The 13,320-nt window shown below is 46.6% G+C and overlaps 1 protein-coding gene across 9 annotated transcripts in view; it reads left to right on the top strand.

Moving 5' to 3' along the window:
• The window catches only part of ZDHHC3 (zDHHC palmitoyltransferase 3), a 156,860-nt gene that overhangs the window by 104,804 nt on the left and 38,736 nt on the right, over positions 1 to 13,320 (top strand). For all 9 annotated transcript variants that reach the window (XM_060685951.2, XM_060685947.2, XM_060685950.2 and 6 more), the window contains 2 exons: positions 11,757 to 11,881; positions 12,876 to 12,972. In XM_060685951.2, coding sequence (XP_060541934.1) covers positions 11,757 to 11,881; positions 12,876 to 12,972 — 222 coding nt within the window. The remainder of the gene's footprint in view (positions 1 to 11,756; positions 11,882 to 12,875; positions 12,973 to 13,320) is intronic.

Raw genomic sequence — 13,320 nt, 5'->3', positions numbered from 1 at the left:
GCTTTATTACTGTAGATACAAAGAAGTGGTGCTTCAGAATGCTTCTAAATCACCTGTTGCCAGTTTTTTAAAGCATTTGAGTCTTTTCACAGGATTTGTATGCTGGCCTCTGTGGCTGGTTTGTGATCGCAGGAAAAAACATGTTACTTTAAGGGATTGTCGAAAGGTGCTTCAGGTAGCCCTTGATTAATTATGGGAATTGGGATGGGCAATTCTGTTGCTAAGCAATGCAATCATAAAATTGATGTCATATGATTGTAGTGACTTACAGTGGAAGTTGCAGTAATTTTAGTTGTTACTATGTAAATCCTACATGGAAGCAGTGTCCTGTGGTGATGCTTGCCATTTGAGACCTCCTGCTGGTTTCCCCAAAGACTGCTTCTTGGAAGTGAAGGTTGCAAATGGTTAACATATAGAAGCGTGGTGGCAAAGTGGTTAGAATGTAGTACTGCAAGCTACTTAACCGCTTAGAGAGGGCTGTAAAAGCACTGTGAAGCGTTATATAAGTCTAAGTGCTATTGCTATATAATGCAGAATGCTTTGACTATCAAAATTGCGCACCAATTTTTAAGTGCCCAAATTGTAATCATGTGACCATAGGGACACTGACAGCCACACCCATTTATTAACTGCTGTCATAATTTTGAACAATCACTGAATCAGGATCATCTGTATTTACATGCCTATATGTGGATAGAAATTCTTTGTCTTTTCTACTCCAAAATGCTGTACATCTGACATTAGTTGAACTCAGAAAGACATATTAATGCATGAGGTTTTTCATTTCACCAATGTTGTTAAACCTCCCATATATTTTCTTATAATAAAGATTTCAGTTATAGGTAATGAAATCTCTTATAATTGTGTGTGTGTATTTAAACTTTAAAAAAAATATTAAAGTTAGTTATAGCCAAATTAAAATGACATGAAGCTGGAAGATGTGTTGACGTACTTAGGCAAACGGAGCTAAATGAATTTTTTTACAGTGAATTGATTCATTTTTGTACCTGCACAAAGTAGCTCCTTGTGGGAAAGAATGAAGTATCTCAACTGGTTGCTAGGGTGTTACTTGAATACACAAATAGAAGATAATATTTGTAACTCAGGTTGAACTGTTGGGTCCTTGATGCTCTCTGAAAACCTTGGTGGTTTTCTTGCAGATGTTTCATTACCAAATTAAGTAATATTAGTACTTGCATCAAACTCAGAGAGCACCAAGGACCCCACAGCTTAATAACTCTCAAATAGCTTTTAATGAAATTTGTACTATTATAAAAATAATATTTGGCATGATTAGATTTTCTACAGGTCCTAAAAAGGGGATAGGTACCTAATGTTCTCCAGATGTTTTGCTATAATTCCCCTATGCTAAGGGGATCACTAAAATTTATTGGAACCATCAGTAGAACATGAGTTCATTGGATGAATCAAAAGCTGCAATCAGGTAGTTCAGTTCATCTCCAATAGTGCTGACTTAAAACAGAAACTGGGCCTCTAATTCCAATTTGCCTGATCTCTTTGCTTTTACACCTGAATTCTCTAAGAATAGTTGCAGAAAAAAAATGCTTGAAAGCACACGTATGTTCCTTATAGTAGTTATCTGTTCTCCAGTGCGCTGCTTGGAGAATCCAAAGCGTGGGTTATCAATAGTGTATTAGCCAGAGACTGAGTGTATGTTCCTTTAAATTTTGTCTTGGTTCCGCCTCCTTCGCTCGACTGGTGTCAGTTTTATTCACTCAGTGGAGCTGAAGAGACTGAACTTTGGCTTGCTCTGGAGATTACACTATTTGAATTTCACCGCTTTGGATTCTTCTTTATATCACTTGGTTTGGACTGTGTCTTTATTTCAAATTTTTGCCTGACTGCAATTGGACTGCTGTATTGTTGATACCAGGGATGGTGAGTCGCTCTGGGGCTCTGGCCTGACTCCCTCTTCCCAAAATTGTCTGATCAGCCACTTAATCTGAGCTCTGTCCCGGCTGCGCCATCTCTGTTTCTTTGCCACCGTTGGATGCGATAGTCTCCCGGTTTACCATTAGGGCTGCCACCACCAATACAATTTCAACTTGGTGCTGACCTGCCTCATGTGTTTGGAGTCCCTGCTACCGGCCAGAGCAAACTCCGTTTGATTATTGCCTCTGCTTAGCTCGAAGCCTTAGTGCCTTGCTAGCGAGTTTACCAGCTGGAGAAAACTCCTTTGTTGATTGCCTCTGCTTAGCTCGAAGCCCTAGTGCCGTGCTAGCAAGCTTACCGGCCGGGGAAAAACTCTATTTCTTTATTGTCTGTGCTTAGCTTGAAGCCTAGTGTCTTCAAGCACATTCTAAACAGCGAGAATTCTAGTTTGTCTGATCCTAATCCGATGCAAATTGTGCCTCGATCTATTACCATTTGAATCAGACCGCAGTGGAGATAGCAAGCTCTGAGGACGCTTCCCGACTGACAGTTAACAGACAGCGGCACTGAGGCGAATTCCCGCCCGCCGCCATTTTAAAACCGCTCTGACTGTCGGGCGCCGCAAAGCAGAGGTTATTTTTTGCCGAATATCAGCATTTTCTATCCAGCCAAGTTACCTCGTTGAGGTTCTTTATCTCTGGCGATACCTGCTTATCGGCAGACCGGCAGCTACAAAGGCGGTTCGTTTTCGCTACACACCGTTCCTGCTTACCATCAGGGGCGCGCAGGCGCAGTGACAAATTAGCCGCGCATATAGCCATTTCTCCGAGCCGAGTGCGCCGGCTCTCATTAACAATTACCCACCTTGGCGCTCTGCCAGCTCCCTGTGGCTTGCGCAGGCACCTTACCTTCCACTCAAAGGCTGGCTGATTGCTGAAAGAACTCAGCCCGCAATCTCTGTCAGAGGAGTGATTTCCACCGGCTACAGTCGGTGACGTCGTTAATTTTTATTTTTACCAACCTCTACCACCTTACCTTGCTTGTTAAGGACATTTTCTTGTTAATCCGCTTATAGAGTAAGCGGTGGACATCAGTCCGACGACCAATCCACCGCAGCCTCTCTTCCCCCCAAAAGATCGGCAGCTTCAAATCCATGGCCTGCCAGGGCAGCTTCGGTCCCGCCTTCCTCATCTGCTTCCTGACCAGCAACACGCTGTTCATCAAAAACTAGAGACGAACAACACAGACATCGCGCCTTGGAGTGACAATTTGACTTGGCCCATCAAAAGGCACTCGCCTCTGAATCTCTTACCTCATTGCCTACAGTCTCTGGGCAATGCTCTGAATCTCTAACCCCGGCTGAACAGGTTCATCGTGCTGAACCTGGAGCTATCGTCTCTTGCCACACCGCTGCAGGCCTGACCGGGCGACTTCGACAATGCTCTCTCCTCAGCCTCAGGTGCCACCTCAGTCCCAGTTGCCCACTACTCACGCCATTCCGGCAGCTACGTTCACTCCCACGGCCGCGTGTCTCCGCCCAGCTGAAGGATGGCACTCCAATCTGCCTCTAGATGTGCAGTCTATTGTGGCGGCAACTGTATCCATGCTCCTCGTTACGGGGTCCTTACCTGCTGCTCAGCCAATACCTTCACAGCCGCCTACGCACCCACAGCCTGTAGCACCTTCTGGCCACTATCAGGACTATGACTATTATCAGAACTCCGTTCACAGGAATCAAATTGGGAGGATGACGACCACAGGGACTCGGACTTCTCTGAGGACAAAGGCCTTCTCCCGGACCGCCCTTCGCATACAAGGCTTTTCCATCCATCACTGTTTAAATCCCTGCTGCATAAGGCCAAGGTTTCAACCAACTTGGCAACTCCTTCGGACCAACAAACCGCATCCACCTCGTTGCTTCCTTCGGACAGCCTCTTCAATGTACAGATGACCACGCAGGACTTTATATCTTGTCCTCAACTTTTTTCGGAAGTCATTCAGCGGCCATGGGGTCTTCCCGGGTCCCTGCCGGCCCCAAATGGCCTTGATAAATGATTATATTGCTTGGCCCCCAACCTACAGGACATGTTGCAATTGCCTTCCGTGGACACGCCCGTGACTCAATTGAGATCATCCTCTCTCTTAACTAACGATGTCGCAGATGGTTTGCGAATGGAGGACAGGAAGGCGGAACTCCTCTTGCGTAAGAACCACCAAGCGGCTGCCCTGGGCGATCAAAGCTGCCACCTCAGCTTCCTTTTTTAACCGGGCCTCGCTCATCTGGCTTCACCAGTTACAAGATCGCCTGTCCCCGGATGATAAACGGCTGCACCAAGACATTAACAAATTGGTAGCAGCCACGAAGTATTCGGCCGATGCATCCTTGGATGCCGCTAAGTTCGCCTCCCAGTCCCTTACTGCCACCGTAGCATCCCACCGACTTTTGTGGCTCCGTCAGTGGAGAGCTGACACCAAATCAAAGTGGCAATTGACTTCTGTACCATTCAAGGGTACCAACCTCTTTGGAGATATGCTTACTCCCATCCTTGTCGAGGATAAGGATAAGCAGAAAGTGATGCCATCTTGATACCGCCGAGGTGACCGGCGCTATTCACCGTACCCACAAAGGCCGCCCTTTCGGACTGACTCAGGGCTCAGCGGATCCTATCAATTCCATCCTGCGAATCAAGGCTTTTACAGACCACCCGATAGATCCGGCTTTCGTGACAGAGACTGCAGACAGCCGTCCTACAAGAAGCCCTTCCAAGGAATGGGATCTCGTCCCTTCCGTAGAGGAAAGTGACTGTTCCTCCTCTCCTCCCATTGGCGGGCATCTTCACCTTTTCAAGGACCAATGGGAGTTGACCACGTCAGATGCCTGGGTCTTACAGACCGTTCATCTTGGGCTTACCCTGGAACTCAGGTCGATCCCTCCGTCCAGGTTTTCCTCGTCCCCAAGAGTTCCGGAGGTTGGAGGGGAATCCTGGACTTGAAAGAGCTCAACAAATTCATCGTCTATCACCAGTTCAGGATGCAATCTCTGCGTTCAATTTTGGGGTGCACCCGTCCAGCCGACCTGATGACATCTATAGACCTGAAAGAGGCCTACCTGCACATTCCCATCCGTGCAGCGCACCACCGCTTTCTACGTTTCACCTATGCCAGCCAGCATTTTCAGTACCGGGCCATGCCGTTTGGCCTTTCATCGGACATTTACGAAAATGCTGGCGGCGGTGGCTCCCTGAGACAGGTTCTGATACGGCTCTATTGCTACCTGGACGACATTCTCATTCTGTCGTCCTCCCCCGACCAGGCGAAGCTAGACCTCACAGCAGTGACCCACTCCCTACAGATACATGGGTTCATGCTAAATCTCAAAAAAAGTCACCTCCAACCGACAACCCGTATACTGCACTTGGGAGCTATTTTGGACTCGCAACGGGGCATGGTGTTCCTGTCCGAAGACCGACGGCTCAGCATTCGATCTCTAGTGTCTCAGGTGTTGTCGCTCCCGACGGTACCCCTAATTCTCCTGTCGACGTTGCTCGGGAAAATGGTATCCTGCATTTCCATTCCGGCAAGATTTCATTCAAGACCGTTGCAGTGGTACCTTCTGCCCTTCCAAAAAACTCGCCGCAGCAACTCCAGGATGCGAGTTCGCATCCCGATGAACATACGCTGCTCCCTCCACTGGTGGGTCTCGTCAGCCATGCTCACTGGCTGTCTGTTCCAGGAGCCGTCTCGGCTAATGGTCACCACAGACACGAGTCTGCTGGGGTGGGGTGCCCATCTTCTATCCCACATGGCACAGGATACTGGTCCCATGTGGAGTTAGCCAACGATATAAACTGGCTCGAGCTTCGGGCAATCAGGCTTGCCCTTTTTCACTTCCAGTCCCTCATGGAAGGCCGACATGTCCGGATACTCATGGACAACGTGACAGCGAAGACGCATGTCAATCACGAAGGAGGAACGCGGTCAGCGCCCCTGATGGAAGAGGCGACATTACTGCTTACCTGGGCTGAGCGCCACACGAGGTCATTGACTGCGGAGCACATAGCTGGAACCAACAACCTTCGAGTGGATTGGCTTAGCCGACAACAAATAGATCATGTGGAATGGAGACTTCACCCATCGATCTTCCGCGATCTGTCATCCGGTGTTGGACTTTTCGCGCAACAGAACAACGCGCAACTGCCGAGATACTTCTCCCGCTTCCAGTGTCCCACGGCAGAAAACGACGCCTTCCACTGCCCCTGGCCTCCGGGGCTGCTTTATGCCTTCCCTCCCCTCCCTCTCCTCCCGAGGGTAATTCAAAAGATTCTTCTAGAGAAGGCGGACCTTCTCCTTGTCGCCCCTTATTGGCCCCACAGACCATGGTTTGTGGACCTGGTGAGCCTATTGGTCGATCCTCCCTGGAGAATTCCAGGAGACAGGATCTCTCTAAGCCAGGGGGTCATACTGCATCCAGAGCCCCAATTGATGTCCCAGTGCCTGGAGGCTGTGTGGATCTGGATGGGGAGGAACAGGCTCAGGCTCAACCCTTCCAAGACTGAGTGGCTGTGGCTCCCGGCATCCCAATATAGCCAGTTGACTCCATCACTGACTATTGGGGGCGAGTCTTTGGCCCCCACTGAAAGGGCCCGCAATCTGGGAGTCCTCCTGGATAGGCAGCTGTCTTTGGAGGAACATCTGACGGCTGTTACCAGGGGGACCTTTTATCAGGTTCGCCTGATTCGCCAGTTGCGGCCCTTTCATGATCGGGATTCCTTGTGCACAGTCACTCACGCCCTCGTCACCTCTCGCCTTGACTACTGCAACGCTCTCTACATGGGGCTCCCCTTGAAGAGCACCCGGAGGCTCCAGCTGGTCCAGAATGCAGCAGCGCGGGTAGTGATGGGAGCAACATGGCGCTCCCATGTAACACCGCTCCTGCGCGAGCTGCACTGGCTCCCGGTGGTCTTCCGGGTGCGCTTCAAGGTGTTGGTTATCACCTTTAAAGCGCTCCATGGCATAGGGCCTAGCTATCTCCGAGACCGCCTGCTGCTACCGATGACCTCCCATCGACCCGTGCGCTCCCACAGAGAGGGCATCCTCAGGGTGCCATCAGCCAAACAATGTAGGTTGGTGGCCCCCAGGGGGAGGGCCTTCTCTGTGGGGGCTCCCACCCTCTGGAATCAGTTGCCCCCGGAGATAAGAAGAATCCAGGACCTCAATGCCTTCCGTCGTTCCCTGAAAACCTATCTTTTTCAGCAAGCCGGGTTGGCTTAAGAAGAAATTTTTAAAATTTTTAAATTCTTTTAATTAGTCTGTGATTCTTAACTTTCGGGCCAAAATTTATATATATTTTTAAATGTTTTAATATTTGTATTCTATGTTTTTTATCTTGGCTGTACACCGCCCTGAGTCCTCAGGGAGAAGGGCAGTATATAAATTGGAAATTAAATTAAATTAAATTAAATATGATGGGCACAGCACATACTTGTAGAAAGTTGTTTTCTGGTTCTGTACTTCAAACTAAATATTTCATTTAGTTTGATTATAGGAGTTTGCTTGACCTCACGAGGACTGTGTATTTCTCTGAACCTCTTGTGTTAGTATGAAGATGGTTTCTGGACTACCAATGTTTACTGGAACTTATATAATCATAAATGACATTTAAATTTTCTATTATTCATTATAAAACCCCTTGTAATGTTTCCATATTAACAAGATAGAAAACATCATGTTTGCTTAATGTGGTTGACTATAAAGCATATGGGCTTCTATAGCAAGAAAGCTTTTCATAAAAATTATATTTATCATCCTATCATATAAACCAGGGGTGTCAAACTCAATTTCATTGAGGGCTGCATCAGGGTTCTGTTTGACCTCGGAGGGCTGGGTGTGTGTGGCTGGGGGTGGCCGTGGCCATGGTGGGCGTTTGATACAGGCTCAAGATGCATTTTTTTCCCTTCTTTCTTTCTTTCCCCTACCATGTTGTTTAATAATAAATTGCTTTTCCAGGCAGAAAAGCTATTTATACTATTGTATTTTTATTATTCAACTAATAGTAATATAATAGCATAAATAACATGATCATACAAGATCTAACAGCAGAGGTAAATTTCCAGGATAGTAAATAAAAATGGCTGTCAATTATAGATAGTTGATTGTAGATTAAATGTACGTAAAATCTGGTATAAAACTGTAGTATTAACATAGGATGTTGCCTGTTTTCTATCCAGATCAGGCACTTACTTGAGGCCACATAATTGTAATCCAGTCCTCCTGCAGCACTCTGCTGGCCAAAAACAGACTATGGCCTCCGCGCGGCCCATTTTTGGCCTCCCTGGCCTCCAGCAACATTCTGACAGCCAAAACAGGCTGCGGGGAGGTCCCACATGCCCGCTGGGGGGCCCTTTTTGATAGGCAGAGGCATTGCAGGCCACTACTTTGATATTTCCAGTCCAGCCCCGTGGGCCAGTTTCAAGCATCCTTTGAGTTTGACACTCCTGATATAAACTGTTTTCTTGTCATATCTGCCATATGTGAAGTGAATGGTATTGAAATCTCTATTTCCCCTTTCCTCATAGAGCATAGCTTGTTTCAGGTGGTAATGTATTTTGTAAATGCATACAACTTTTGCATTTTAAAAAAATGTATCGGGTTCTCTTTATTTCATGAAATTTGGTTGGTTGATTTTAGATGTGGTCAAAAAATATACCTTGCCTTTTGAACCCAAGCTGAAAAGTTCTTCTGAACTGTTCTAAATTGGCTATAGTTCCCAGGAACATTTCTGTTCTGAATGTTATGCAAACCAGGATGGCAAAGTGATACTGTTGTTTCTTTGAGATGAAACTGATGCATATCATCCCCGCCCACCTCCAGTGGTGGGCTGCTGCTGGTTCAGACCAGTTCGGGTGAACCGATAGTTGGGAACTGTGGGTGGGCAGTACTATGTTGCCCTATTTAGCTGTGTTTTTAAGGCGCACGCATGCATGCAAGCCGTGCACACGAGCAAAGCACATGCGCTGAAGGCTGCATGCATGCACAGAAAGCGTATGAGCGAAGCAAACGTGCATGTGCACGCTCACATTTTCAGTACTGGGTGAACCGATTGTTAATTCATGTGCTGCCCATTTCCCAGGGATACGTGGGACCATCATTAACTGCTGCAGATACCTGTGCACCAGTTTCTCAGTGGTCTCACTACTTTTATTGCAGAATGTCCACTTCTACCCTAATCTCTGAGGGCCTTCTCTTTATTCCCTCAGCCTCTTCCATTATTATCAGGGAAAGCTTTAAACAATTTTTTTCTTACTTTTCTCTCCCCAAATTTTTTCATCCAAAATAACTGTATTGTGGTCTACATTTGGAACAAAACTGATCTGATTTGTATCTATCTACACTAAACATACCGTATTTCCCCGAAAATAATACAGGGTCTTATTTTCTTTTGGGCTTCAAAAAAAGCACTTGGCTTATTTTCAGAGAGATCTTACTTTTTAAAGTGCTACCGCTGGCCCTGCTCTCTCTGTCATGCTATCTGCTCCCCAGAAGCAGCAATGGAAGGGAAAGGGAGGGGGGTGGGGAGATGGGAAAGAAGTGATCCCAGAAGCAGCAGTGGAAAGGAAAGAGACTGGGGGGGGGGAGAGAGACTGGAAAGAAGCAATCCCAGAAGCAGCAGTGGAAAGGAAAGAGACGGGGGGGAGAGAGACGGGAAAGAAGTGATCCCAGAAGCAGCAGTGGAAAGGAAAGAGACTGGGGGGGGTGGGGAGATGGGAAAGAAGCGATCCCAGAAGCAGCAGTGGAAAGGAAAGAGACTGGGGGGGGGAGGGAAAGAAGCGATCCTAGAAGCAGCAATGGAAGGCATGCAGGCTTGCACTCAGCAGCCTAAAGGCGGCGGTGGGCGAGGCAACACAGGCAGCCACTCCCAAAGGGGCCCTGGCAGTCTGGTGGCACTCAGAATGTTTTTTGGAGGTTTTCAATCTGGGATGATTCAAGCCTGCCAGGCAGGAGCAGTCCCGCAGCACTGCTGAGTGCAGCGCTGCCAGGAGGGCGAAGAAGCCAGCAGCAGCATGGGCAGCTGCTTGGCCGTTTAAAGACTTGTGGATTTCAACTCCCAGAACTTCCCACAGCCCCCCTCCCATCAGCTCCTTCCCCTTTCTGGGTTGGGGTAGCTCGCACCCATCGGGTCCGTTGGGATTGTAAGTTTGATCACACCCCACGAGGGAACCTCCATCAGTTGAGCCAGCACAGGCCGGGAGCTGCCTTTCATTCTGTCTCTCTGCAGAGGCCTCCCAGTGCAATGCTCTGCCACAGCTTCAGAGCAAACCTCTGCCTTTCCTGTGCAGGATTGCAAGGCTGGAAGCTTCGCCTTGCTCCGATTAGCAGGAAAATGCCCCCCCCCCATTTTCCTGCCAATCGTTCTATCCTTGGGGAACTCTGCACAGACACACATCCCAAAAATGCTCCCTCCTAAGCCTTCAACCTTGCAATCCTGCGCAGGGAAGGCGGAGGTTTGCTCCGAAGCTGTGGCAGAGCATTGTACTGGGAGGCCTCCACAGAGAGACAGAATGGGAGACAGCTCCCGGCCCGTGCTGGCTTAGCTGATCTGCGGGCCGCAATTATTTTATTTATTTATTTATTTATTTATTTATTTATTTATTTATTTATTTATTTATTTATTTATTTATTTTTGCGATTTATATGCCGCCATTCTCCCGAATGACTCAGGGCGGCTTACAACAACAATCAATAATACAAATCACAAAATAACAAAATAAGTTTAAAAACCCTTAAAACCATATTTAAAATTATTACAGTTTGTGCAACCCCTAGCAGATCAAGTTATTTGACGGAAGAGCCACGTCTTCAGTTCGCGGCGAAAGGAGAGGAGATCCAGGGCTATCCTGAGCTCGGTGGGCAAATCATTCCAGAGGGTCGGTGCTCCGACAGAGAATGCTCTCCCCCTGGGGGCCACCGGTTGACACTGTTTGGCCGACGGCACCCTGAGGAGGCCTGCTCTGTGGGAGCGCACGGGACGGTGGGAGGAAGGCAGAAGATGGTCCTGCAAGTACCCTGGGCCTAAGCCATGTAGGGCTTTATAGGTAAGCACCAGCACCTTGAAACGGACCCGGAGAACAACCGGCAGCCAGTGCAGGTCACGCAGGAGAGGTGTTGCACGGGAGTAACGAGGAACTCCGGTAACTACCTGCACGGCCGCATTCTGGACCAGCTGGAGTCTCCGGATGCATCCCAAGGGCAGCCCTATGTAGAGGGCGTTGCAGTAATCCAACCGAGAAGTAACAAGGGCGTGGGTGACCGTGGCGAGGGCATCTCGGTCTAGGAAAGGGCGCAACTGGCACACAAGACGTACTTGTGCGAAGGCCCCCCTGGTTACGGCCGTCAGATGGTCATCCATGGACAATTAAAGTGCTGAGCTTCCATAAGGTGACTAGGGAAGGAAAGGGCTGTCTCCTGGGCTGCCTATGGCCACCCTTTCACTAGGACTTATTTTCAGGGGAGGGCGTATATTTACGCCCCCCCCCAAAAAAATTCAGGCTTGGCCTTATTTTTAGGACATGTCCTAAACACAGTAACACATGGGGAAACACAATATATTTCTGGCTAGCGTTTTAAGCATGGAATGCCTTGCATGCATAGGTAGTCCTCATATTAGGACAGCAATTGGGTCCGGAATTACTATCACTAAGCCAAAAACTATTTGATTGAACGTTTTAGCTTCAGATTCAAAGGCCATACCTTTGTAACACATGCATTGTCGTTAAGCTTTCCTAAATTCATCTGTGTCTATAATAGGGCCCCTGAGTTTTCTGATTGTGATGCAGTGTTCTGGCACTCTTTATTTTCACTTTTAGGGTGCAGTGCCCAAAGGTAATGCCACAAAAGAATTCATAGAGAGCTTACAGCTGAAGCCAGGACAAGTAGTTTATAAGTGTCCGAAATGCTGTAGTATCAAACCGGACAGAGCACATCACTGCAGGTAATTATAATACATCATCATCATGGTCTATTTATGTTACTATTGTACTTAAATAGAGGCATCAGAATCACTCATTTATTAGTATGATTTTAGCACGTTTCTACATTTTGATTTATTTTAATTATGTTACAAAACTCAGTATAATTCAGAACTGAATTTTGTAACATCTTCAAACTTTCTGCTTAAAAAAACAGGTTTGAACACCTATTAATCTGTAATATGTTAATTTATTCACTTTGGGTTATGAGGTAGTTTAGAATGGTTTCCACTGGCAGATCTACACGTCCAGAAAAATACTTCCCTGGTATGTGTTTGCTCATGCGTGCGTGCGTACACACACACACAGAGCAGTATTTTTCTGGATGTGTGGATATAGATATATCTAACCCCCTTCCTCTGAAGACATCTGTAGGCCTAGCATTCTATCCAAGCCCTCCTAGTCTTCTGGTAGCAGGAGAATCGCAACAACATATGGACACCTGCAAGGGAAGACCTTTTTCCATTGTTCTATGATGTACAAACCAGTCCCATCAGGTGGACTGAAGGATTAAAATCGTTATGCACACAGCACGGCACCAATGCACACAAGCTTAATGCATGTAGTCAGTGAAAAAAATCAGTCTGCTAATTGCCATGGAGTTTATTGTGAATTGAACTTCAAAAATGCTGAAAATTCTCAAACTCTCCCACTCTCCTGTTCCTAGCATTTAAATTACATTTAATAACTGAAAACTAAGTAAAATAACTGAAATAAAAACTAGAGCCTCTAAACCAATTAGAGATTTACAGCAAAGTTTGCCACTTATTCATAATGCTCCAAATCTAATATTTACTTCTGCTTTGAATGACAGTGTGAATCTAAAAGTGTGTGAGAAGGCATTGCAGGATTTGACAAAGTGAAAATATTTATTCCACAGTTTGATATCTATAGAAGACCAATTTTTCAATGTAGAGGGGATTATATTTTAATTGTGATGTTTTTATTTCCTTTTAGTGTTTGCAAGAGATGTATACGGAAAATGGATCACCACTGCCCATGGGTTAATAACTGTGTAGGAGAGAACAACCAGAAATACTTTGTACTGTTTACAGTAAGTAATTCACTGAGTGAGTGATCTGTGTAACTATTGAAATTGGCCCTGGAACTTCAAGTAGACCTTGCTCAATTTTTTTTACACTTCCTCCAAAACTAATCAGAAGGAGACACTTGTGAGAAACGTAGCTACTTGTTGAAGCAGCAAGATGCTTGAAGCAAGTTATAAAATATAGTCAGCCAGCAAAATATGATTTCCCAAAGTGTATTACTAGACTTATATCATAAGCTGTAATTCTAGCCATTTCATTTGCTTAATATTCTATCATATTCCATCACCAAAGTAGTCTGATTCCCTGTTTAATATGGGGGGGGGGGAGAAAGAGAGAGAGAATCAGAATGAGAG

Source organism: Pantherophis guttatus, chromosome 4 (genome assembly GCF_059756535.1).
Source record: "Pantherophis guttatus breed Tessera chromosome 4, ASM5975653v1, whole genome shotgun sequence".
NCBI lineage: Eukaryota > Metazoa > Chordata > Lepidosauria > Squamata > Colubridae > Pantherophis > Pantherophis guttatus.
The sequence above is the reverse complement of the archived record's forward strand: the minus strand, read 5'-3'. Positions and strand labels throughout refer to the sequence as shown.